The 23,512-nt window shown below is 53.3% G+C and overlaps 1 protein-coding gene across 5 annotated transcripts; it reads left to right on the top strand.

The window, feature by feature from the left end:
- The first annotated feature begins 398 nt into the window (after window positions 1-398).
- On the top strand, window positions 399-12,247 carry MYL10 (myosin light chain 10). 5 transcript variants are annotated; one of them, XM_066278043.1, is made up of 8 exons: window positions 399-440; window positions 2,816-2,857; window positions 3,110-3,202; window positions 3,740-3,815; window positions 4,721-4,825; window positions 8,336-8,414; window positions 11,652-11,700; window positions 11,997-12,247. In XM_066278043.1, the coding sequence occupies exons 1-8, from the start codon at window positions 438-440 to the stop codon at window positions 12,093-12,095; spliced, it is 546 nt and encodes a 181-aa protein (XP_066134140.1). In that variant the 5' UTR covers window positions 399-437; the 3' UTR covers window positions 12,096-12,247. The 5 variants fall into 5 exon arrangements, with proteins under 5 accessions (XP_066134140.1, XP_066134141.1, XP_066134139.1 ...); XM_066278042.1 differs by lacking the exon at window positions 399-440 and adding an exon at window positions 559-591; XM_066278045.1 differs by lacking the exon at window positions 399-440 and adding an exon at window positions 2,290-2,322.
- The last annotated feature ends 11,265 nt before the right edge of the window (window positions 12,248-23,512 follow it).

Here is a 23,512-nt window from a genome sequence, read left to right as displayed (position 1 = left end):
CTGGAGGATGGTGTCCTACCCAGAGTTGCATCGCATCAGGGGTCAGGCCATGTGGCAGCTATGGTTTTCCCAGCTGGTGTGAATGGCCCTGACTTGAGAGCTCTCCTGACCTTGGATGGCCCAAGGCCAAGTCTTCCCAGCTGGTCCCAAGCCTCAACTTACTGTGTGTCTTTAGCCGAGAGTCCCTTCCTGAGCCCTGGCCCCTTGGCTACAAAGATCCAGTTGGCCCAGTGCTGGTGGAGATCTTCGTGGCTTGGACTGTCTCTGGATCTCACAACTCCACCTACTCTGAATGGCCCCAGACAGGTGTCTGGCAGGATGGCCTCCATCCTGTCCTTTGTCACCTTCCAAACTATTGTCCAGACCTGGAACGCTATTTAAAGAGCCACCCCTGAGCTGCTCCAGCCCAGCTGCAGCACGAGGGAGCACTCCGGACGATGGTAGGCTAGGGCTGTCCTGCCGCCTGATCCTGACCTCATCCTGTGACCTTGACTTCATTTGTCATTCTGACCTTCTCCTCATTGCCTGAGCTCGCCTTGACCTTGACCTGTTCCTTTCATTGACATCCTTGCCCTTGACCTGATGTCCCTGGTCAGTCCATCCCTGTGGGTCCTGATTTGGGTCTGCTTACCTGGACTTGGTGGGGGGTGCTGAGGTGAAGGGGAGGAGGAAGAAGGGGGGGGAGATAAGGTGGGTCAGGTTGGACTTTTCATGGCAGAAGTGGGGCTGGGCTCCTTCTGAGAGGCCATGACTCCTGTCAGGGTTGGGTTGGGACTCCAGGGCAGCCTGAGTCCTCTGGAGCCTGGTGTGGGGCCTGCTGGCCTGCTACAAGGTCCTCCAGCCCAAGTGGGGCTGGTCCTGCTGTCCTCCCTTGCCCCCATGCCCAGTCCCTTGGCTCTCCCTGCAGGCTCAAGGGCACTGTTCCTTCAGGCCTGTCTCTCACACCCTCATCAGTCCGTCTTGGCCTGAGAACACTGACTGGGCTGTCAAGCACCGGCTCAGAAGCCACCTCCTCTGGGAGGTCTGCCCTGAGTGCCCAGTGGCAGAGGGGCTTCTCTGTGTTCTTAGCGCCTGTCCCTCTCCCTCCTTCCCCCTTTTCTGACTGCCTGTCTCCCACCTGGACTGTGGGCACCTTGGGGACAGGATGGGGCCTCATTCAGCTCTGGGTCCCGGGGTGCAGGCACAGGGCCTGGCTGGAGATTACCTGGAACCTGATAAATGTCCTGATGCCTTGGAATAGGCACAAATGGGGAAGTTGAGGCTTAGAGGCTGTCACTGATTTTCTTAACATCACAGAGGCTGTGAGCAGCAAAGGCAGGCTTAGAACTCAGGTCTGGGCTACCTCCTTCTGCTCTGAGATGCTCTTTTCAGGGAATTTTTATTTTTTAGGGGCACATTTTAAAGGGAAATTCCCAAGACAGCTGGGCTGCAAAGGGTCCAGGCAGGGAGGTGAGAAGGCCGGTCAGGGCCCTCAGCCTCAGTTTCCCCTGTGCAGCCCTCCTTTTGGGGTTCTGGAACAGCGCCTAGCACACACAGGGCAATGTTTCCCAGGACGGTCGTGGAAGGCTGGGATGAGGCAGGGTGAGTGACACCGAGGCTGAAGGCGGGTCTGAGGAGAGAAAGGGCAGAGTATCCCACAGACGGAAGTGATCGTTTTTATTAATCAGAGGGAAATGTATATGTAATTATGTGAGATGAACTCTGCAGGGAGGTTCTTTTCTTTATGATGTCTGAAGGGATTTATAAATATTACAGTGGTTTTACAGCATCATAACGCCCTGGCTGCCCTGCCAGCCCCCCTTTCAAAGGATTAGTGGAGACAAAGCACCCAGTAAAAGCTAATTATAAGTCAGCCATGCTGCTGCTCCCAAAGTGAGCCCAGGCGCCGGAGGGAAGTGGGGGCGAGTGCAGGGGTGGGGGAAGTGGGGTGGTGGAGCAGTTGTGAGTGGGGGTGGGGGGTGAGGAGACCACCCAAGCACTGGGGGTGGGCAGAATGGCAAGCCCCTGCTCTGGGGATGGACCAGGCTTGGCAGAGGGTTGGAACAGACCGAGATGGAGGCAGGAGCTGGGGGTGGGGGGGGTGGGAGCAGGAACTTGTGTCTGTTCCACCCCTCTGGGCCAGTTTGGGGACTCCTAAGCATGGGGGCTCTAGTGATGGCTTCTAGGGGAAGCTCTCCTCCTCAGGACGTCTTGAGGACTCAGAGCTTTCAGTGCTCAGTAGTGGACTCCCAGGCACCATGACATCCTGAAGGAAACCCTGGAATTATTCCACGTGGGGGGTCGCCTGCTCTACGTGCTGGGGAGTTCACCCCTGAGCCTTGGGTAGCTACTTCCAAACCAATTCCCACTCTGAGCCAGGCCCGGGGCGGGGACAGGGACCTCAGAAATAAACAGACGCAGATATGGCAGGACAGTGTGGTACAAGCTATAGGGTGTGGCTGCCCTAGACTGCTGGGGAGGGAAGAATCGGGGAGCTCTAAAATGGCGTGGGGGTCAGAGAAGGCTTCTCAGAGGAGGTGGCAGAGGTGTTGAGGCTGATGAATGAGGATCTACCAGATGGAAAGAAGGGAAAGTTTTCCAGGTTGTGGGGATGGCAGGAGCAAATGTTGGGAAAGGAGAAGCTCAAAGCAGGTTTGGGACAGAGTGGCGGACCTAGGTGGTGGGGGTGGAAGCCCTGAGAGAGGGACAAAGGACACATCTGTCAAGGCTGAGGAGCCCAAATGTTATCCTGAGGACACTGGGGAGGATGGCAGGAGAAGAGGTGGGCCCCATTTGGGGTCTGATGCTAGAAAAGTTGCCCCTCTCTGCTTCACAGCCTGGGCGCAGACCACCTGCCTTCCGGAGCCCAGGGGCCCAGGTCAGGAAGCAGCTGTCTGGCCCTGTGGGGAGGGCGCTCCTGGGGCTTTTTGCTGTGGGCTGAGAAACCACCCTGCTTATCTGCAAAGCTTCATTGGGAGCTTTGTCTGCCTGTCCGCTTTGGGCTAGAGGGTGGTGGGCATGTCATTCAGGATGAGTGACACTGGGAGATGAGGCATGAGGGGTGGGAGGTGGTGAATGGCAGACCTCCCAAGGAAGGGGCTTCTGCAAGGCCTTACCTGGTACCTTGCAGGCACCGAGAAGAGCCCGGAAAAGGACAGAAGGAGGAGCCAGCTCCAATGTCTTCTCCATGTTTGATCAGTCCCAGATCCAGGAGTTTAAAGAGGTGGGTTAGTTCCCCCTGGGGACATTGGGAGGATTCATATAATGCGCAGAAAGCACTTGGGGAGCCAGCAAGGCATGGGATCAGCCCTCAGTTCTTGAGGGGGATAATGTGATTATTCTTAGTGGCCACTACGGTGTGCCTCAGAACCTGCAGATGGGACTGCTGTCCTTGGGCAGGCCTGACCCCTCTCTGTCTGAGCCTTTGCTTACTATATGACCTCGGGCAAGTCCTTCCTCTCTCTGAGCTTTCGTTTTCCTCCCTGTAAAAGGGGGTTGCCGTGAACATGAAGCAAGGGACAGGCACGGAGCCCCAGCAGTGTGCTGCTGGTGCACAGTGGGAGCTCAGCATGGGTCAGCCATCACTGTCGTGCTGGTGTCTCGCTGCGCTGGGTAACCGGTCGCCAGACGGGCCTGCGCTGAGGTTGCCTGGGCAGCAGTTTGCAGTAGGACAGCCCTTGAGGAGAGGGGCTGTTTCCAGGGAGGGAAGCTCGGCTTGGGTGAGTGGGAGGGAGGTTTTCAGTGCCTGTATCTCTGCCAGGCCTTCACCATCATGGACCAGAACCGGGATGGTTTCATCGACAAGGAAGACCTGAGGGACACCTTTGCTGCCCTGGGTTGGTAACCAGCAGCTGGGGAGGCTGGGGCTTTGGGGCAGAGCCAGCCAACCAGAAAGTGAGCAGCTGGGGGCAGGCCTGGGCAAAAGTGGGGGTTAGGGGCCCGTGTATCACTTGGGGAGCAGAGAAAGCACAGTTGCTACCTGGAAGGTCAGGAAGGAGTCCTGGTTATTGGAGGAGAACCTGCCAGGGAAGGGGGAAGGGTATTTCAGGTATAGGGGCAACCTGTGCAAAGATCGGGGTGGGAGGCTGGCGTGAGGTGAGGGGTCAAGAGACGCTAAGGGTGGGGGAGAGGCTGGAGGTGCATGCAGCTCTCAAGGGTTCCTGGCTTTGGCTGCCAAGGGAGGTTGTGCACCCTCTAAGTTTCCGGGAAGGACCTGAAGGGGCCTCGGGGACTGGATGGGGTTGGGGGAAGGGCAAACCAAGTCATGTCTGGACTGAGCTTTGAGCTCCTGGAGATCTGGTTGTCCCCTGGAACCATGACGAATCCCAGAGTCCCAACCCCCTGGCAATCAGTTGCCCCCTCTAGGGACAAATGAGCCTGAGGCCCAGGTCTTCCAGCCACTATGCACCTCAGCTTTAGTTTCTTTGAGCCTCAGTTTCCTCATCTGTAAAATGGGAATAACAGACAACTAACTTGCTCTCCTTTCCAGGGAGGCTGAGATGGTGGCAGGGGGCAGTGAGGATGGGGCGACGCAGTGCTGACTGTGGCTGAAAGTACTCCCTTCCCAAGGTCCCCCAGCAGGGGACAGGGCTTAGGGCTGAGCAGGGGCGGGTGGACGGTGTTGTTGGGAGACTGTAGGGAGGTCCACGGTCCTGCACTCTGCTCTCCTGTGCTGCCTGTGGGCAGGTCTCTGCTGACCCTCACTGTGTTCCTGAGTGTCCCCACCTCTCCCTCCCCCCAGGCCGGATCAATGTGAAGAACGAGGAGCTGGAGGCCATGGTGAAGGAGGCTCCTGGGCCCATCAACTTTACCGTCTTCCTGACCATGTTTGGGGAGAAGCTGAAGGGTAAGTGAGGCTCTAGGTGGCCCTGGGAAGGGAAGGGTGAGTGGGTGTGGGCAGGCTGGGCCCTGTGTGCAGATGTGCCCCCCACTGATGCACACCCCAGATGGAAGCATGGTGTCACTGCCGAGAAAACATATCTTCCCAGACCTGTGTTCATTTCCACCTCTACAGCTGGTGGCAACTGTAGGAAGCCTGTCTTGCAGGGTTTGAGATGCCCAGCCGGACAGCTTGTATAAAAGTCCCTTGCCCACCCTCAGGATGCTGCCTCAGCCCTACCACCCCACCCCTGGCTTCTCACTCTGCAGCTGTGACAAGAGGAGGAGTGTGGGGGCAGGATTGAGAGAGACTGTGGCTGGTGGCTGTGGCCAACCGCATTTCCTCCCCCAGGGAGAGGAGAGAAGGACCTCATTCAGTGAAAGACTCTGGCGCAGAGGGGTCACCACAACTGCCCCAGGGGTCTGTCATCAAAGTGGCGGGGACGGAACCTAACTCCGACCCCTGGCTCTAACCACTGTACCTCCTAAGATGTAGCGTCAGGCCTGAGGTGCAGGGTGGGGTGGGAATAAAGGCATCTCTGTCCCTTTCTCTCAAGGCCATGGGGAGTGGCCCCCTGCTCCTTAGTGAGGTCTCCTGGGCTGGAGGCTTCCACGGTCAGAAAGAAGGGCCAGCCTGGGCTGTGGCTGCCCTAGGAGGTGGGCCTTGTAGCCACCCCGCCTTCAGGGTGCCCCGGCCCGATGCCCTCCCTGCCTCCGCTAGATCTGGGTTTAAGACCTAGCCCCCCACTGGCCCCCCAGGGTGACCTTGTCTGCTCTTTGCACCTCATTTGTTTGGCTGTAAAATGAGCACGGTGTTAGTTTCTCGAGGCAGCTGTAACAAATGCCCACAGACTCGACGGCTCCAAACAGCAGCAACGCATTCTCCCAGCTCTGCGACCCGGTGTCTGCAGTCCGCAGGTCCTGCTCCCTCGGAGGCTCCAGGGAAGAGCCTGCTTCTTGCCTCTTCCAGTTTCTGGTTGCGTCGCTCCTGTCTTTGCCTCCGTGGTTCACTGCCACTCTTCTGTGTGGCTCCCTTGCCTTACTCTTAAAAGGATACTTGTTATAAGATTTAGGGCCCACCTGAGTAATCCAGGGTCATCTCCTCATCTCAAGGTCCTTTCTGTACATCTGCCAAGGCCCTTTTCTCAAGTAAGGTGACATTTCCAATTCTGGGGATGAGGACATGGATATATCTTTTGGGGCCCTGATTCAACCCACCACAGGGGCCTAACTGCACAGATTTGATTTGGTAAAAAAATTGTAATACTCTCATGGGTTGTAGCCGGCTGGCAGGTATGAGAGCCCCACATGAATGCCCAGCTGACCCTAGACTAGACAGAGGCCAACAACTGACCTGGGACTGGGCAGCTCCACCTTCCTGTGTCAGACGTGGGAACTGAGGGCAGGCGAGAGGGCGGGCTGTGGGCCTGGGGCTGCCCGGCTGACTCAGGACTGCCACGGGGCCCACCTCCAGGCAGCCGGCAGGGGTTACTCCTGGGACCATGACCACCTTTGGGAAGTGTGAGAAGCCTAGGGTCCTGGGACAGGGGTTATCCTCTCAGAGAAAGGCAGGTGTGACTCTGCCAGTGACCCAGTGACCTTAAAGGGAGGCCATGTTGGTCTGTGACTTAGCTAAGTGCTCTGACCCAGACAAGGCGTGGTCACAGTGTTGCAGCTTTTCCTAGTTTCTGCAGGAACACTGGGCCTGGGGCTTCAGCCGACCGTGCCATGTGCAGTGGAGACAGGAGACAGGGCTGGGGCAGGCACCGGCTCAGTCCTCTAACTTGGACAAGGACACATTGTCGTGACAGTCCCAACAGCGATGGGGGGAATGTACCACTCTGTACCCACCTGATGAGGTTCAAAAGTTGCAGAGCAGAGTGGCTGCAGGGCCAGCTCTGTGCCAGGCTTGGTCACTTTGGGTCAGCCTCAGAAATGCCTAATGACCCAGACACCATTCTGTCCTGGAGGAGCTCCCAGTCTGATGGGGGAGACAAAGCTGTTCCCCCGACCTAGTCTGATGGGGGCAACACAGCTGTTCCCCCGACCTAGTCTGATGGGGGAGACACAGCTGTTCCCCCGACCTAGTCTGATGGGGGAGACACAGCTGTTCCCCCGACCTAGTCTGATGGGGGAGACACAGCTGTTCCCCCGACCTAGTCTGATGGGGGAGACACAGCTGTTCCCCCGACCTAGTCTGATGGGGAAACACAGCTGTTCCCCCGACCTAGTCTGATGGGGGAGACACAGCTGATCCCACCCAGTCCGAGGGGCAGGAGCACAGAGAACAAGCAGGGGGTTCTGGAGGTCCAGAAGTTGACTTCAAACCCTTCCTCCTCAGCAGGGACCGCAGACAAGTAACAGAGCCTCTCTGAGCCTTGGTTTCCTTTCTGACAAACTGGGCACATCAGTACCTGCCACACGGGGTGTTCTGGGGGTTCCACAGGATAAGATAGTGAAGCTGTGGGCGGAGCCTGGCACAGAGTGCTCAGATGTGTTTGTGGCCACGACAGAGTAATGTTTGTCCAGGTCTTTACCACTAACATTATGTTATCATAATTGACCCTGGGAAGTGGGCAGCAAACACTACCTTTTCCGCCATTTTGCCAACGACATGGTTAAACCTTGAAGAAGGAAGAGGATGTCCCCCCCACCCCCGGTCCACAGAGGGGAAAGAGCACCACATATGGGTCCCCAGGTCACCTGTTGCTATTCACACAGTCTGTGAGACCTTGAGCAAGACCCTTTTTTCTCTGGGCCTCAGTTTCCCCATCTGTACAACCAGGGGCCTGAATAGTGAATTTCATTGTGGGAATAGAGCTACTTCTTCTAATGGCTTCTGTTCCTGAAGCCCATTCTATGAAAGTGATGAAACCAGAACTGCTCCTCCCACATCCCCTCTCCACTGTCCCCGCCCCACAGCCTGTTGGCCCAGCTGCCTTGCCGCTGGCCGCAGACCCTCTGATGCCACTGCCTGCGTCCCAGCCTCTGGCCCTACGTGCTAACGTGCCACACTGTTTTCCTCTCTCCCCACAACCTCTCATGTATACCTTGGATAATGAGAAAGCACCTGAGCTGCCTTCCTACCCGCTGCTAACCACATGGTGGCATCAGCTGAGAGAACTTGGACAAGTCATTTAACCTCTCTGAGCTTCATTTTCTTTGTCTGTGCACTCGAGCCACTCCTCAGGAGGTTAGGCACACAGCAAGGGCTTAGTCAGGGTCTCTATATACAGCTGTGTGGGTTGTCATACCTGCATCTGGTGCCCTTGGCTATCGCTGCTATTCCGCTTCCCTGAAACTGCCCCTCTCTTGCTTCAAGTGGGCTCAGCCCTCACTGTGGAATGGAAGTTGGGGAGGAAGCTCCCCAAGTCATTGCCCTTTGCAGGGGCCATAGGATACGCCCACTGCCAGCCCTGCCCAGCCCCTGTATGCTCTTCACTTGGGCGCCCTCCCTGACCATGTGTGCTGCTTCTAGGCACAGACCCAGAGGAGACCATTCTCCATGCCTTCAAGGTGTTCGACGCTGAAGGGAAAGGTTTCGTCAAGGCTGATTTGTAAGTCCCTGCTGCCCTCCATTTTGGTTTTTCTCTCTCCAAAGCCTCAGGTAATAAAGGAGCTGGTGTGGAGTCTAGGTGGGTGGCAGCCAGTCCCCTCTACCCGACAGCACAGCTCATCCATCGCTTGCTGTCCCTTCCCCTCTCGGGGCCTCAGTGCTCCCATTTCCTTTTTCTTTTCTTTTCTTTTCTTTTCTTTTCTTTTCTTTTCTTTTCTTTTCTTTTCTTTTTCTTTCTTTCTTTTTTTCTTTCTTTCTTTCTTTCTTTCTTTCTTTTTTTCTTTATTTATTTATTTATTTTTCTGAAGTGAGGAGCAGGGAGGCAGAGAAACAGACTCCTGCATGTGCCTGACCAGGATCCACCTGGCAAACCCACCAGGGGGCGATGCTCTGCCCATCTGGGGTGTTGCTCCATTGCAACTAGAGCTATTCTAGTGCCTAAAGCAGAGGCCATAGAGCCATCCTCAGCCCCGGGCCAACTTTGCTTCAATGGATCCTTGGCTGCAGGAGGGGAAGAGAGAGACAGAGAGAAAAGAGAGGGGGAAGGGGGAAGAAGTAGATGGGCACTTCTGTGTGTCCTGGCTGGGATTCGAACCCAGGACTTCCATACAATGGGCCAACGCTCTACACTGAGACAACCAACTAGGGTTCAGTGCCCCCATTTCTGTGTGGAAGTGTACCGGGAGTATGAGGTCACCAGGGAGGGCTTTCCAGTGGCAGGGGTGGAGGTGGGCATAGAGGCGGGCCTTTAAAGGTAACTAAAGGTTCATGGGGAGGAGAGGGCTGTGGCGAACAGGTGTGAGTGGATGTGGGTGGGGAGCCTGGGCACAGAGAGGCAGGCGGGCCTGTGTGGGCAAGCTCACTCCCTAGGCCCTGGACCCTGGGTCTGCCCTGGGGGCATAGGAGAGCCTGAGAAGAAGTCAGGCAGGGAAACATGGAGGCCAGCCTGAAGGAGAAGAGACAGTTGCAGCCACTATGAAGGCCTTGGCCATTGAGATAGAGGGAAGTGGGTGTGTAAGTGTAATGCCACAGGCTAAAGCCAAAGGGATCCAGGGTTCTGGGGAGAGGAACAGGCCACATGTTGGCCAGGGTCTGAGTGGATGTGGGATGGAGGTGGGCCTATGGGAAGAGAGCAGCTTAGCTGGGAATACAGAGGGAGTGAGGTGGCTGTGGGCAGCTGTCCAGTGGGCACTGGGAGGCCGTTATATAAATGGGGCACTGACGCCTGCTAGGCTTGGGAGCTGCAGCCCAGTGAGAGCTCTGGGCAGAGAGCCAAGGGTGGCAGGCAGGGGCAGGCAAGGCAGTGGCCACCTGCTAGGGTCTGGGACGCTGAACTGACCTCTAAGCTATTCTTGGGCCATCCCCTTAGAACCTCTAAGGCCTTGCTGGGCCTGTGGGAGATCCTGGGCAGGCAAGGTGCCCTCCCAGGCCCAGGCTTTTTTGACTAATTACTATGATGCTTCAGGCTTGGGCTTTGAGACTCGTTTTGCTGCCTATTAGAACCATCATTTAATGGAGATGAATGGGAGAGGGCAGGGGGCTGGAGGGAAGTGGGAAGGGGCTGTTTTATCTTCCACACATTCTCACCTTCCCCCTCCCCCCAAAGCTGTGGGTCGCCTACTCTCCAGGGGTAGGAGAAGGGGTGAGAAGGATTTCTTCAGGCTGCAGCCCTCTCCTTCACCCCTCCCTGAGGGTCCATGGTTCCCACCCCCATCTTGGAGACCGGGGGGCAGGCACTGGGGCACACCCTGGAGCGGCCTGGACCAGCCCCTCTACTGCCATTCACCTTCGCTCCCGCTGGCGCAAGGCCAGGGCTGTGAAGAACACTTTGGGGACCCAATTTGGGAACTGAAGGCACCGCCCAAGGATAGGGGACCTGGAAGATGTGGCTGCCTGCCAGTCAGGCCACAGAGAGGCTCTGGTTGAAACAGAGTCTATGAAAAGTCCCCAGCTTGGAGAGATGGAAACTGTGACTGTCCTGTGGTAACATAAATAATGGAAAATGTGCATCGGTCCTTAGTGGGGCCTGTCCCTGACGGCGCCACAGGACACTGGCTGCTCAGGGCCCCGCTCAGCCCTCTGAGCCCGTCCCTGACCACTGTCCTTCCTGAGAGCCCCCGGGGCCCCTCCCTCCAGGTCCTAAGACATCAGTCCCTCCCACACAGCCGCAAACTCACCATCTATGCCTCATCCCAGGCCACTCCTCCAGGCCCAGGCAGCTCTCTGTACCACCCGGGGGGATAGGCCCCATCCTGCCGCTACAAATCATCACCCCTCACAAACCTCAGTTTCCCTTTCTAAAAAGGGAGTTAATGGCACTCACTTCCCAGGGTCATGAGAAGCAGGCCCAGGAGGACATGCACCAGGGTGGGCCTTCCCATCCCTGAGCTGGGTATAAGCGCCTCACTCTCTGTGGAGTGCTGGACAGATGTTAGTGCCCATCACCAGCTGGGTAAGCAGTGCATCTAGAACCAAGGCAAAGAGGCTGCCCTCAGTAACCTTGAGGTTGATTATTAGTGCAAACGGGACACTGGAGTGGCCCCCAAGATCATGTCAGGTCATTTCATTTGGTCTCTACCTGAGGCTGGGAGGAGAGTCCATGTTAAAAGGAAGAAACGGGCCCTGGCCGGTTGGCTCAGTGGTAGAGCGTTGGCCTGGCGTGCAGAAGTCCTGGGTTCGATTCCTGGCCAGGGCACACAGGATAAGTGCCCATCTGCTTCTCCACCTCTCCCCCTCTCCTTCCTCTCTGTCTCTCTCTTCCCCTCCCACAGCAAGGCTCCATTGGAGCAAAGATGGCCTGGGCACTGGGGATGGCTCCTTGGCCTCTGCCCCAGGCGCTAGAGTGGCTCTGGTCGCAACAGAGTGACGCCCCGGAGGGGCAGAGTATCGACCCCTGGTGGGCAGAGCGTCAACCCCTGGTGGGCGTGCTGGGTGGATCCCGGTTGGGCGCATGCGGGAGTCTGTCTGACTGTCTCTCCCCGTTTCCAGCTTCAGAAAAATACAAAAAAAAAAAAAAAAAAAAGGAAGAAACAGAAGCTTAGCCGACGTGGCCATCTGAGCACACATGGCTCTCTGAGGGCTGTAGGGCCATCCCCATCCCCTTCCCTATCCTCGTTGGTGTCCTCCTGAGCCACAACTCCTCCCCCAAACCTACGGCTCCTTATCACCTCTGGGGTCTGTGTGTCCACTCACAGGGTGGTCCTGCCCCTGAACATGACCCTTTCTTTCCCTTGAGCAGCATCAAAGAGAAGCTTATGACCCAAGCAGACCGGTTCAGTGAGGAGGAGGTAAGTTCTAGCTTTTTAGGGTGCTGTTCAGCACAACTAGGAGTCTTCCTGGGAAGTGCAGCCCAGCCCTTCTCGGAAGTCACCTCCACCCCACCCAGATAACTCTTCTTCAGATGCTGAAATGATGGCTCTCTTGATTCCTTGGATACAAACAAGAGAGTGGGGGTGACTGTGGGTCCCTGGCTTCTGTGACCTCTACCGCTATGCCTCTATCTGTGCTCTGACACTTTTCGGTGACTTCCTGCGCTGGCTCTTATTTGGTCCTGGTCCAGACTAACTCCCTGCTCCTTCCTCAGGTCAAGCAGATGTTTGCGGCTTTCCCGCCAGATGTGTGTGGCAACCTGGACTATAGGAACTTATGCTACGTCATTACGCATGGTGAAGAGAAAGACTAGAAAGAGATCACAGACCCCCCTGACTGTCAGAGGCAGCAAACACTGGGGGTTGGGCAACCCATGGGGAGCTCCTGTGACCAACATGTATGAGGAAAAGCTCCCCTTGCTTTGTGGGTCGGCACAAAGCAAGAATAAATAATGCTAACAAGGTCTGAGTTTTTGTGATTAATGCTCCTGCTGGGGAGAAAGCTAAACATTCCTATGTTGTTGGTTTTTCTAAAACTCCTTGCTTCCCTGGCTTTGCTCAAATGTTCCTGATGAGCTGGTGTTTAGAGCTAATTGACAGTTTTAATGATCCCAGCTGGGCCACAGGACACTGCCCTCATTCATGAAGCTTTTGCTGAGCACCTAGTATGTGCCAGATCCATTGCCAGTTGCAGGGACACGGCGATGAGCCAGGCTGTCCCCGGGCAGGAAGACCATGCTGTGAGGAGGACGGGAATTGGGGTGAGGACACAGAGGGAAGCAAGTCCAGGAGCCTGGAAGTTAGGAGCTGGGCAGAGAGGCCAAGGAGGTGGAAAGGAGGGGTCAATTCAAGAAATGCTTGAGGAGTAGGCCCAGAGGTCTTAAACAGGACACACATAGCACCAACCATAAAATAAAAGTGCATAAATTGAACTTCATCAAAATTTAAAACTTCTGCTCTGCAAAGAACAGCATGAAAGCAAAGAACAGCAAAGAAAGTCCGTCAGAGGCAAGGCACTGGGCTCGAGAAGATACTAGCAATAGTGGATTTTGACAAAGATCTCATATCCTGAATATACGTTTTAAAAACCCTACACATCAATGCTGGAAGATAACCAAACCAAACAAACAAAATAACAGGTGGATGACAAGAAAGGATATCCAAATAGCCAGTAAACACCTGAAAATATGTTCAATCTCATTGCTCATAAGAAAAATGCAAATGAAAAGTTCCATTAGGTGCACACCCACCATGGCTAGATCGACAATGCCAAGTGTTGATGTGGATGTGGAACAAACAGACCTCTTTGATTGGGGTAGCAGGAGTGTAAAGTGGGCCAACCACTTCGGATCACTTTTTGGCGATATCTATGCCTATCCTGAGCCAGCAGTTCCACCCCCAGGTATAGACCACCAGAAATGGTCATCAGACATCCTTCAGAAGACATGTGTAAGGATTTCCAGATATGTAAGAGTCCCAAACTGGAAACAAGACGAACGTTTATCAAGAGAAGACTTGATGAATAAGTGATAATATGTTCGTGCATTGGAATACTACACAGCAATAAGAAGAACCTCTGACACACGCCACCACATGCTGATGCTCCCATGTGTCACTTTTCATAGCAGACACACACAAAAGAGAGCTTACTTCATTTGTTTATTTAAATATTTTATAAGAACATAATTTAATAATTTTCTTTTTACTGAGATAGAGTTCACATATCATAAACTCCACCATTTTACAGTATATACATAATTCAGTGGCATTAACTGAATTAGGTACATTCACAGGGTTGTGCAACCATCACCACTATCTATATCCAGAACATCTTCATCAACTGGAGAAGAAATCCATTAGCAGTCACTCCCCAACCTCCTTGAACCTAGTACCTGGGAACCACCAATCTTTCTTTCTCTATGCATTTGCCTATTATAGACATTTCATAGAAATGGAGTCATATAATTTAGGGCCTTTTGTGTCTGGCTTCTCAGTATAATGTTTTCATGGTTTGTCTATGTTGTAATTTATTCTTTTTTTATACCTGACTAATATTCCACCGTATGGGCAGACCACATTTTATTTATCCATTCATCTCTTGATAGACATTTAGGATATTCCCATTTTGGGGCTATTATGAAAGGAGTGCTGTGAGTGTTCATGTACAAGTTTTTGTGTGGATATGTTTTTGATTCTCTTGGGCATCTACCTAGGAGTAAAATTTCTGGGTCATACAGTAACTATACGTTTAACTTTTCAAGGTATCACTAAACGGCTTTTCCAAGCACTTTTTGAAAGTGACTGTACCATTTTACATTCCTGTGGGCAATGGTCAAGAGTTCCACTTTTTCCGCATCCTTACCAATCCTTGTTACTTTTCTTTCCTCTTAAAAAAGTTATAGCCATCCTCGTAGGTGTGAAATGGTATCTCATTTGGGTTATAGTTTGAATTTCCCCAATGGGCAGTGATACTGAGCGCCCTTTTATGTCCTTATTGACCATTTGTATATCTCCGGAGAAATGTTTATTTGGGTTCTTTGCCCATTTTTAAGTTGGGTTGTTTTTTTGCTGTTGAGTTGTAAGAGTTCTTCACATATTCTAGAGACTGGACTCTTTTTAGATATGTGATTTGCAAATGTTTTCTCCCATTCTATGGGTTGCCTTTTCATTTTCTTGATGGTTTTCTTTTATGCATGTTCTTTCTTCTAAGAGTTTTATAGTTTTCAAATTTAGGACTTGAGCCATCTTGAGTAATTTTTCTGTTTATGGTATGGGTTAGGGATCCAACTTTATTCTTTATCCAGTCCTTCCAGCACCATTTATGGATAAGACTGTTTTCTCTCATTGAATGGTCTTGGCATCCTTGTCAAAAATTAATTGATCAGAAATTTATAGGTTGATTTCTGGACTCTCATTTTTAGTTTATTGATCTCCACGTTTAAGAGTACATACTTTCTGATTCTATTTATATGGAATTCAAAGCCAGGCAAAAATAATTTATAAAGTTAGAAGGCAGAGTAATGGTTACTTCTGGGGTTGGGCAGCAGGGGAAAGGGCCATGAGAGAATCTTATGGGAGCTGGGGATGCTCTATGTCTTGATCAGGGTGGTGGGTATCAGGTGTAAACATATACGAAAGATGATTGAGCTGTACCATTAAGATTCCTGCAATTAATGCCCTTTACTATATTTATGTTATATATCCCAATAGAGAGGAAGGGAGGAAGATAAAGAAAGAAAAAAGATAGAAAAGGGAGGGAGGGAAGGAGAGAGGGAGAAAAGAAGGAAGCCAAGGAAGGAAAGAAGGAAGGAAGGAAGGGAGGAAGGAAGGAAGGAAGGAAGGAAGGAAGGAAGGAAGGAAGGAAGGAAGGAAGGAAGGAAGGAAAAAAAGAAGTGGCATGGTCAGAAGGTAGGGTGGAGATATAATGGGTATGGAGGGGACTCTCGGCTTTGGTGACTTATGGCTCTGGGGTCAGAGGGGGATTTAATGGCGGGTGCACTGGGTGCACGCCCTGGGCCCCAACTTCTGAAGGGCCCCGCAAAACCCCAACTTTGTACTTTTTTCTAATGACTTCAAGTTTGGTTTCATATGTGCAATTTTAACATTAATAGTACATAATATTTTTTATTTATTTGAAACTATGGTTAACATGTATTTTTATTTTTCCTATCCTTCTTTATTTTTTTAAGGGGCCCAATATTTTCTGCACCCAGAGTCTCAACCGACCTCAATCCGCCTCTGCCTGGTGTAGAGAACTCCAGAGAAGTGGCTCTGGGGAGAAGGCCGAGTTTGGTGTGGGGCTTATCGAGTGTGAGGTAGTAAGGTCCAGGATGCAGGTAGATATGTTAAAGGAAGCAGTGGTCAATGTGGGGTGGAGAGCCAGGGTCCGATGAGCCAGTGCAGGGAGAGCAGGTGGTGGGACAAGAAGAACCCATGAACCAACCTTGAGCACTTAGAGCAGGAGGAGAACCAGGCAGAGAGAGATAGTAGTCAGCTGGCTTAGAGGCGGGAACTGAACGCTGGAGGATTTGATGATGTCAAAGATCAGACAGAGAATTGCTAACATCACGGGATCTGTGTGCCAGGCCTGAGGCTAAGGTCTGCATGTGCTCTTATTTATCTTAACCCCATGAGTGTAGGAGAGGAAATAGGTCCAGAGCTTGCCCGAGTTCAATGGCAAAGCTGGTGTGGAATCCAGGTAGCTGGGCTCTTAGCCTGTGTTCATAAGTGCCCCCCCCCCCCGTCACTGCCGCCCAAAGCAGAGGGACGTAGGGGCAAGGACTGAATGGGGGTTAAAACAAGGAAGTCCCCTTCCTTGTCCCTCGCCCTCCTAAGCTACTTGTTCCCTCTAGGGGAGGTGGGAAAAGAGGTGTACCCGTCAGCCTGGAGCTCCCCAGCTCGGGGCACGAGGGAAAACTCTGTGAGCAGGGTGGGGGGCCCGAGGGTGAGGAAGGAGGGCATTCTGAAAGAGGCCTCCTGCCCAGGCCTCACCTTCTCTGCTCTCTAAGAGTTTGGCTTTCCTAGAAATCAAGGACTTAGCTGCCCAGGAACTCATCAGACCTGTTTGTGTCCCAAGAAACCAGGCCAGAGCCAAGCTGGAGGAAGTGGGTGCCACGGGCACTGGCTTGCCAGCCCGGCAGCTCCCTGCCACCCTGCTGCTCCATGACACCTAGGTCCGCCCGCTCTGCAGTGGCCCAGCTCCACGAGGACACACGGAGATCAGTGCGGAAGGCCAGAGGGGCTCTGTGCAGCTCAGAAGAGAAGACTGGGGGGTTTTCTTTGGCTCACTCATCCCTCCATCCTCAGGCATCCATCCACTTCATACTCCCTCTGTTTCAGAACCCACCTCTGTCTTCAAGGGGCTCTAGGGAGGGGAGCCACTGTGACTGGTTACAGTGGCCTAGGGAAAAATAACTGGGGGGGGGGGGGATTGGAAGGCCACTTGTGAGACTGCTGGTGGCTCCAAGCAGTCTCAGAGGTCCTCACCTCTGCCTCTCTTGGCATCTTGACAGCATTGCTTGCTCATGGCCCCTCTCCCACCCACTATGGATCATTGATTGCCTTGGCTGCCTTTGACCTGGGTCCACCACCCTTTGCCGTCTGTTCCCGTGACTCTCCATCCTGATCCTGAGAGATTCTTGGATTAGCTCTAAGATCTCCAGATGGGGTTCCCCCAGGTCCTCTGATTCATACAGCTGGAGTAGTCTACAGAGCTGCCTTTTCCAGGGGTGGGGGCTGAAGCTTCCAAAAGCCATAGTGAAATTGGGAGGAGTACACATGTTGATGGATGCTACATATCTCCTGAATCACCTTTTTAAAGGGACAAGAACTCCTGTGGCCTCTCTAATATCCCCCTGTACCAATGTCCTCTTGGCTCTGGGCTCCAGCTGAACAACTTCATTCAGTTCCTTGAATGCTCTGCATTTTCTTCTGCCACAGGGCCTTTGCATATTCTATTCCTTCTGTCTGGAATACTATCTTGCCTGGCACCACCTCCATTTTTGCCCAGTTACTCCCTACTCAGTCGTCTGCTTTCAGCTCTGCATCATATCTTTAGGCCCTAATGCCTAGAATCTGTCAAATCTCCTTCTGTGCCCTCTCGTGGCACCATGTACTTTTAGCTGGGGAGATGTAGCAGTGTTTGTCTTTCCTAGAAGGCTGAGCTTGGGATCAGGTTGGATTTTGTCAATCAGTGTAACCCCAGCACCCTGCACAGGGCCTGGTACCTAGTAGATGCTTGGGAAACATTTGACCAACTCCAGGATGCCCGGAGAGCTAACCCTGAATTGCAGAGGCCTCTGGAGCAGCTTCTAAGACCAGCCACTGCATGCTCTGGGCCTCTAAGAAGACACTATGCACCAGAAGGTGAGGCCAGGGCCTTTAGCCAGTCCAGAGCTGTCTCCCAGGCTCTATGGGGCCTGTCCGTCTGTCTGGGCCTTCATGTCCCCATGGCCCAAAGACACCCTGCCTTCCTTGGGCCAGCCTGGCTGTGCTGCACTGAAGGTGATCTGTCTCTGGAGCTAGTCAGACTGGCTCTCCTGGAGTTCTTGGTGGCCCCCACCCAGGCCTGGTAGGTGACAGGCCAGCACCCCCAGGCACGCCACGGCAGGCCTTGGTATCCCCAGGGAGCTGGCCCTGTCCTGGCCCCACTGGCTCCCGCAGCCAGCTGGGTCTCATTGAGGATAATTAGTCCACTGAGACGCCTGGGTCTTGGCATTTCATTTTCCACTGTGATCTGTCAGCCGGGGCCCTCGGACCGTGGCCCCCATATAAATCATGAGGGGGTAGCTGTTAAGAGAAACAGCAAATTCCTTCCACCCATGTGGCTGGCTAAATTGACTCTGAGAGCAGATTCCCTCCTGGCACTTACTCAAGAATGGCCAAGTCCTTTGAAGGTCTTTCCAGGACAGACCCCAGGGGCTTGGAGCCGGCTGGCGCGAGTCTCCCGGGGAGCCTCTGCTGACTGAGGGAGGGCAGGGCCCCTCCTGGACCACGTGGCTGCTAAAGAGACCCTGCCTCATGTGGCTTCACCATCAGTCTGCGCCTTTGTGGCAACCCTACGGGAGCCTCTGCACGGTTCTTCCTCACAGCCAGGAAGCGCCTGGCGGTGGGGGGTGTTGATGGGGTCCTCGGCCAGGGGCACTGAACCTCAGAGCAATGAAACGTCCTGGTGGAATTTCAGGCCTCGGGGATAGTGAACACATGTGGTGAGGTTCTAAAGAGACCCCCTAGCCATATAGTCTGTTGGGAAATTCTACTCCATTCCTGCTGCAAGCTTAGTCCTGGGCTGAACCAAGATTTCAGTCTGCTAAGGGTTAGTCTGGGCTTCTGGGGACCCCCAAGTGTCTGTCCGTGTCTGTTTGTGTCTTCCTGTCTGTCTCACACGTAAAGCCCTCAAGTCTCGCTCGACAAAGAAAGAGAGGTTCTGCAAGGGAGATAGTGAGAGGTGGGAGGGGCCTGCGTTGGCTCTGGAGTCGGAGACCTCAGGCTGCATCTGACTCCGCCACTTTCAGGTGGGTGGCCCTGGGCAAGTCGCTAACCTTGCCGTGACTCAGTTTCCCTATTTGGAAAACGAAGAGAATGATAGACTAACCTCATAGGTTGGCTCCTTCCTTCGTGCAAGCCAGGCCTAGGGACCCAATGGTGGACGGACAGATATCATCCATCAGCTGGGCCCTCACTGAGCCTACATCCAGGAGAAGGCAGACACCATAATCAGTCATAATAACATCATAATGCAAAAAGGACTCAAGATGGTGGAGAGGTAGATATGGGTCAGGTGCAGGGTGGGAGGGAGTAGGCCACCTATGTAGGATATGGTCAAGTTTTGTCCCAGGAGTAGGGACACTTTTATTTCATTGAGAATGAATGATCACAGATGCAATTAAATTTTTTTTTTTTAAATTGATTTTAGAAAGAAAGGAAAGGGGAAAGAATATGTAAGAAAGGAATATTAATCTGTTTCTCTATGCGCCCTGACCAGGGATCAAATCGGTAACCTCTATACTTTGAGATGAAGCTCTAACCAACTCAGTCATTCAGTCAGGGCTCACAGATGCAGTTTAATAACCCAAGGTGTCAAGTACAATACAAAGCCTGGAAAGGCCTGTGGAACTGAGGAAGCACAGAGGAGATGCCCAATCCAGCCTGGAAGGCTTTCTGGAGGAGGTAATAACCCGAAGAATGACTGAGAGAAATGCAGATAAAGAGGGGATAATGACAGGCCTCCAGATGAAAGATGAAGAGAGATAGTTTTCTTCCAGAAAAGTCTGTTTCTGATCACATCAAGGAGAGAGTCTCTGTTTGGTGCTGGTGTGTCTCTGGCTAGACCATTGCCCTTCTTAACAAGCAGGGAGCAGACCACAGGCCCAGAGTCATCCTCTGGCCACAGCAGCCAGTGTTATTTCATTCTCTATATTTTTATGGTCACCCTCTGCTTATGGCATGTAAGACTAGCTTTTCATTTCTGGTAGTGAGGTTTTTAGAAAAGCCTTCTTTAAAATGTACGTTACATGGGTTGATTTAAGGAAAATGATTAATGTAAAGAATATTTAGGAGCAAAACCATGAATGTGGAATGAGACTCCCTGAGGTTTGGGAAGAGCTGAATTCTAGAGAAAAGGCTGTGAGAGACTATTCTGAGAGCCACTGTTCCACCTCTCTGGAGTGGAGGCTGGCTTTCAGGACCAGAGGCACTCCTCAGAATTCCCATGCTGAGAGTGTCAGCTTTTAGTCTGGGGTCCAAATCTCCTTGAACAAAGAGGCTCCCTCTTGGACCCCAAACCAGTAGGGTAGGCCCAAAGGAGTGTGGCTGCTGTAGACAAACAGACAGACAGGCTCCCAGCCACATGAGCGTTTGTTGGGAGCGCACACAAGCTTGGAGTTGGCCGTCAGAGCTGTGGCACAGGGTTCTTGCGCTTACCTGGGGGTTCTCACGCTTGCCTGGATGTTCGTGCACTCGCCTGCTGCTTATGTCGTGAGGGTGGAGCAGGTGAGGTTTCAAAGTTTCCTTCTTGCTTCAGTTGGGACCACCCAGCCTGCTTGGTGCAGGCAGAAGTCATCAGTGCTGTGACCCCAACCTCTGCTTGGGGCCAGCAGGCTTCACTGATGAGGAGCTGAGGTCACTTAGCAGGGGCATTCATGGAGCTGCCTCAGTCAGGATCAAGGAGGGATGGTCCTGCTTCCCCAGGAGGACTGGACATCCCACTTCTAGGGAACAAAGAGGCCTAGAAGGGGGAGAGGCCACAGTAGAGATGAGGGAGGCTGGGGCCAGTGTCCAGTGGGCCTGTGTGAGCAGGGTGGGGGTACCCTATCTTCAAATCCCTGTCCTGGGGCAGAAGATGGGACTGGATCCTCAGGTGTCCCAGAAGGCAGAGCCAGGCAGGTACCTGGAAGTGACAGGGACCTAGCCTTTAGATTACTCTGAGGAAGAACCTTCTGCCAGTCTGAGCTGTTGTGCAGAAAGGTGCCTTAGTAAGGAGTGACCTGCTTGTGACTGGAGGTATGCAAGCCAGGGCTGATAACCATGTGGCAGAGATGGGACAGGCTGGCTTTTAGAACCAGAGTCACTTCTCAGGGAAGAAAGCTAGGGGTGCATAAAGCACCCAGCTCATTGCTTGGCACGCAGCTTCAGTGTGGTCCAAGCAGAATCAAAGCCCACAGCAGGGTGAGCCAGAAGGACCCTCTGGGGAATCTGAAGAGCAAAGTGCTCAGTGAACAGATGAGGAAGCCTAGGCCCAGAGGGATATCTGCCTTCCCAGCTGCTTCCCTGTTCACTCCCTTTCCATCCAACGCATGTCCCTGAACATGCTTAAGATCACATTCTTGTCCAAGGCCTGTTTTTGGAGTGACGGATGCTAGGGCGCATGTGTCAGTGGGAGGGGGTGAGGTAGGGGGACACATTAACATGCAGCCTCTTGGGTGATGTTGGGGACTGGGAAGTGGGATTTCAGGTCTGTTGAGGGACTTGGGGCTCTTTAGTTAGCAGGGAGAGAGTGTTCAGGAGAGGGGCTGTATCTTTCTGAGCAGATCCTTTACCTCTCTGGCCCCCAGACATCTCTGTGCCAGGAGGACACTGGACTGGGGGTGGGGGTGGAGCTGGCGCTGTGGGTGTGGGTGTGGGCCTAGCAAAGGGGCTGGGAGGGACAGGCCAGCCTGGAGCCACCCTAATCTGGGGCTTAGCTCTGACTTCAAAGCTGGCGACTTCATTGAACTGTCCAGCCATCGTGGGGGGGGGAAGCGGGATTCTGGCTCCCACCAAGCCCCAGAGAGTACGTGTGGCCTTGTGGGGGCTGTGGGATGAGGTGAGTTGCGTGAGAGCAGAGCTGGGAATCTCAATAAGGGCATATGGTGTGAGGGAGCCACTGTTCCTTACAGCTGTGTGCCTTTGGGCCCGTGGCTTAACTTCTCTGGGCCCTCGTATTCCTCAACAGAGAAACAGGGTGAGTAGTACCTCCTTCCCAGGGCAGTACCTGAGGTAGGGTCTGGCCCCGGGTGCGGGCACTCCAGTCTGTGGTGTGCCTGAGCACAAGCTTTTGTTGCAAGGGTGGCCCTTGTGGCCCCACAGCGCCACCTACTGATAGTTTAGCAGCTGTGCCCAGCTCTGGCTTCCTCAAGACCTCTGGGGCTAGACATTTTCTGGGCAGCCACCAGGACAGGTTAAAAGCACAATTTTGGGGCGGACAAGTCTGAATGTGAGTCCAGGCAGCCTTGATTTCTGGCTGAATGACAAAGCAAGATATTTAACCTCTTTAGTTTTAGTTTCCCGTAAAGTGTAACAGCAGATAGAGTACCCACTGTGCTTTATATACATTCACACATGTCTCCCGACAAACACAGGAAGTAGAGCTTATTGCTATCCTCATTTTATAGATGGGGAAACTAAGCCAATGAGGGTAAGACACTGGCCATAGGTTTTGCTGGGATTTGAACTCAAGCAGCATGGCTCTTTAGCCCTTACTTGTTTTGTTACCACTAGGCTAAGACACAGCTGGTGTAGCGGCCTGTCAGGATTGCAGGTAAGTTACTCCTGGCAATTCAGCTGAAAACTGTGGCTCAAGGTGGTAGATTGTGGTGACTCCAGTACAGGTTTTGCAGTTGTTCGGGGTTCAAGTCCTGGCTCCACTACTAACTAGCTGTGGACCTGGGCAAGCCATGCGATGCTTGGCACCCCAGTGTCCTCGGCACTGGCTTTGTGCAAGGGTCAGAAATGAGGCACAAAAGGGCCACACAGCACCTGGCAACAGCGAGCTCTTTGTTGTTCTCGTGTATCAGCAGTGTCCTTGCTCTGAGCAGGTGGGTCCCTGCTGGTCCTCGTGTACCCAGGGATGGTCCCTGAAGCAATCACTCCTCATACTGCCACAGTCCTGTGTCCATCGGGCACCAGAAGGCCAGCAATTGGGGATGGGGACTAAATATTCAGAGGGAAGGGACCTCCATCTTAGTTCCAGTGTCCAGGGGGTTGGCTGGAGGCTGCCTGTACCCTAGGGCCTCAAGAGAATGGGGAAACAGCCACAGAGGGGCCTCACTTGTCAGAGCCTGATTCACACCTTCCTCCAATTTTGTTGGGAGAAGGGGTCTCTCTCCTTGTGGGCCTCCAAGGGCTCCCTGTGTAGCCTATCCCAACCACCTACTTGGGAAGCCGGGAGCGGGGCCTCCCAGGACAGTGATCGGGTGGGAGGAAATGCCTGCCACCATCTGTCATCATGTGATCCCCTCTGAGATCCCTTGTTTCCTGGTCTGCAAACTGGATTACCCAATACCCCCAGCCACTTCTTCCTCTAAAACTCCCCCCACCTTTACCTTCCCCCCTCAGCATGCCCATCAGGTGTTGGGCCACTTCTGCTGGGGAGAGCGTGTCTGTGATATTTAACCTCTGCCCTCCACCCCCAGTGGGAGCAGCAAGCTTCCTAGCCGCCATAGTGGGGGATGGTAAGGCCAGGGATGGGCCACAAGCTCAGGATCTGGGGACGGCCATTCTGATCCAGCCTGCCCTCTTTCCAAGTGGGCCTTCCTTTCAGTGCAATGCCCCACCCAGTATGCCCACTTCAGCTCTGTAATTACTGGTTCTTCTCCTTCCTGCTCCGCCCCCAAGCTTCAGCAAGTCTTTGCCAGCAGACAGGAGTCTGCTGTAAAAGCTGGAGGCCTGAGCCGACTTGAGCTCATCCAAATAAAATGGAAAGGGAAATAGGCACCCCAAAACCCCTGTCCACACTGGGAAACTTTTGAATGGG

Source organism: Saccopteryx bilineata, chromosome 4, assembly GCF_036850765.1.
Source record: "Saccopteryx bilineata isolate mSacBil1 chromosome 4, mSacBil1_pri_phased_curated, whole genome shotgun sequence".
Classification (NCBI taxonomy): Eukaryota; Metazoa; Chordata; class Mammalia; order Chiroptera; family Emballonuridae; genus Saccopteryx; species Saccopteryx bilineata.
This window is presented reverse-complemented; position numbering and strand designations above follow the sequence as displayed.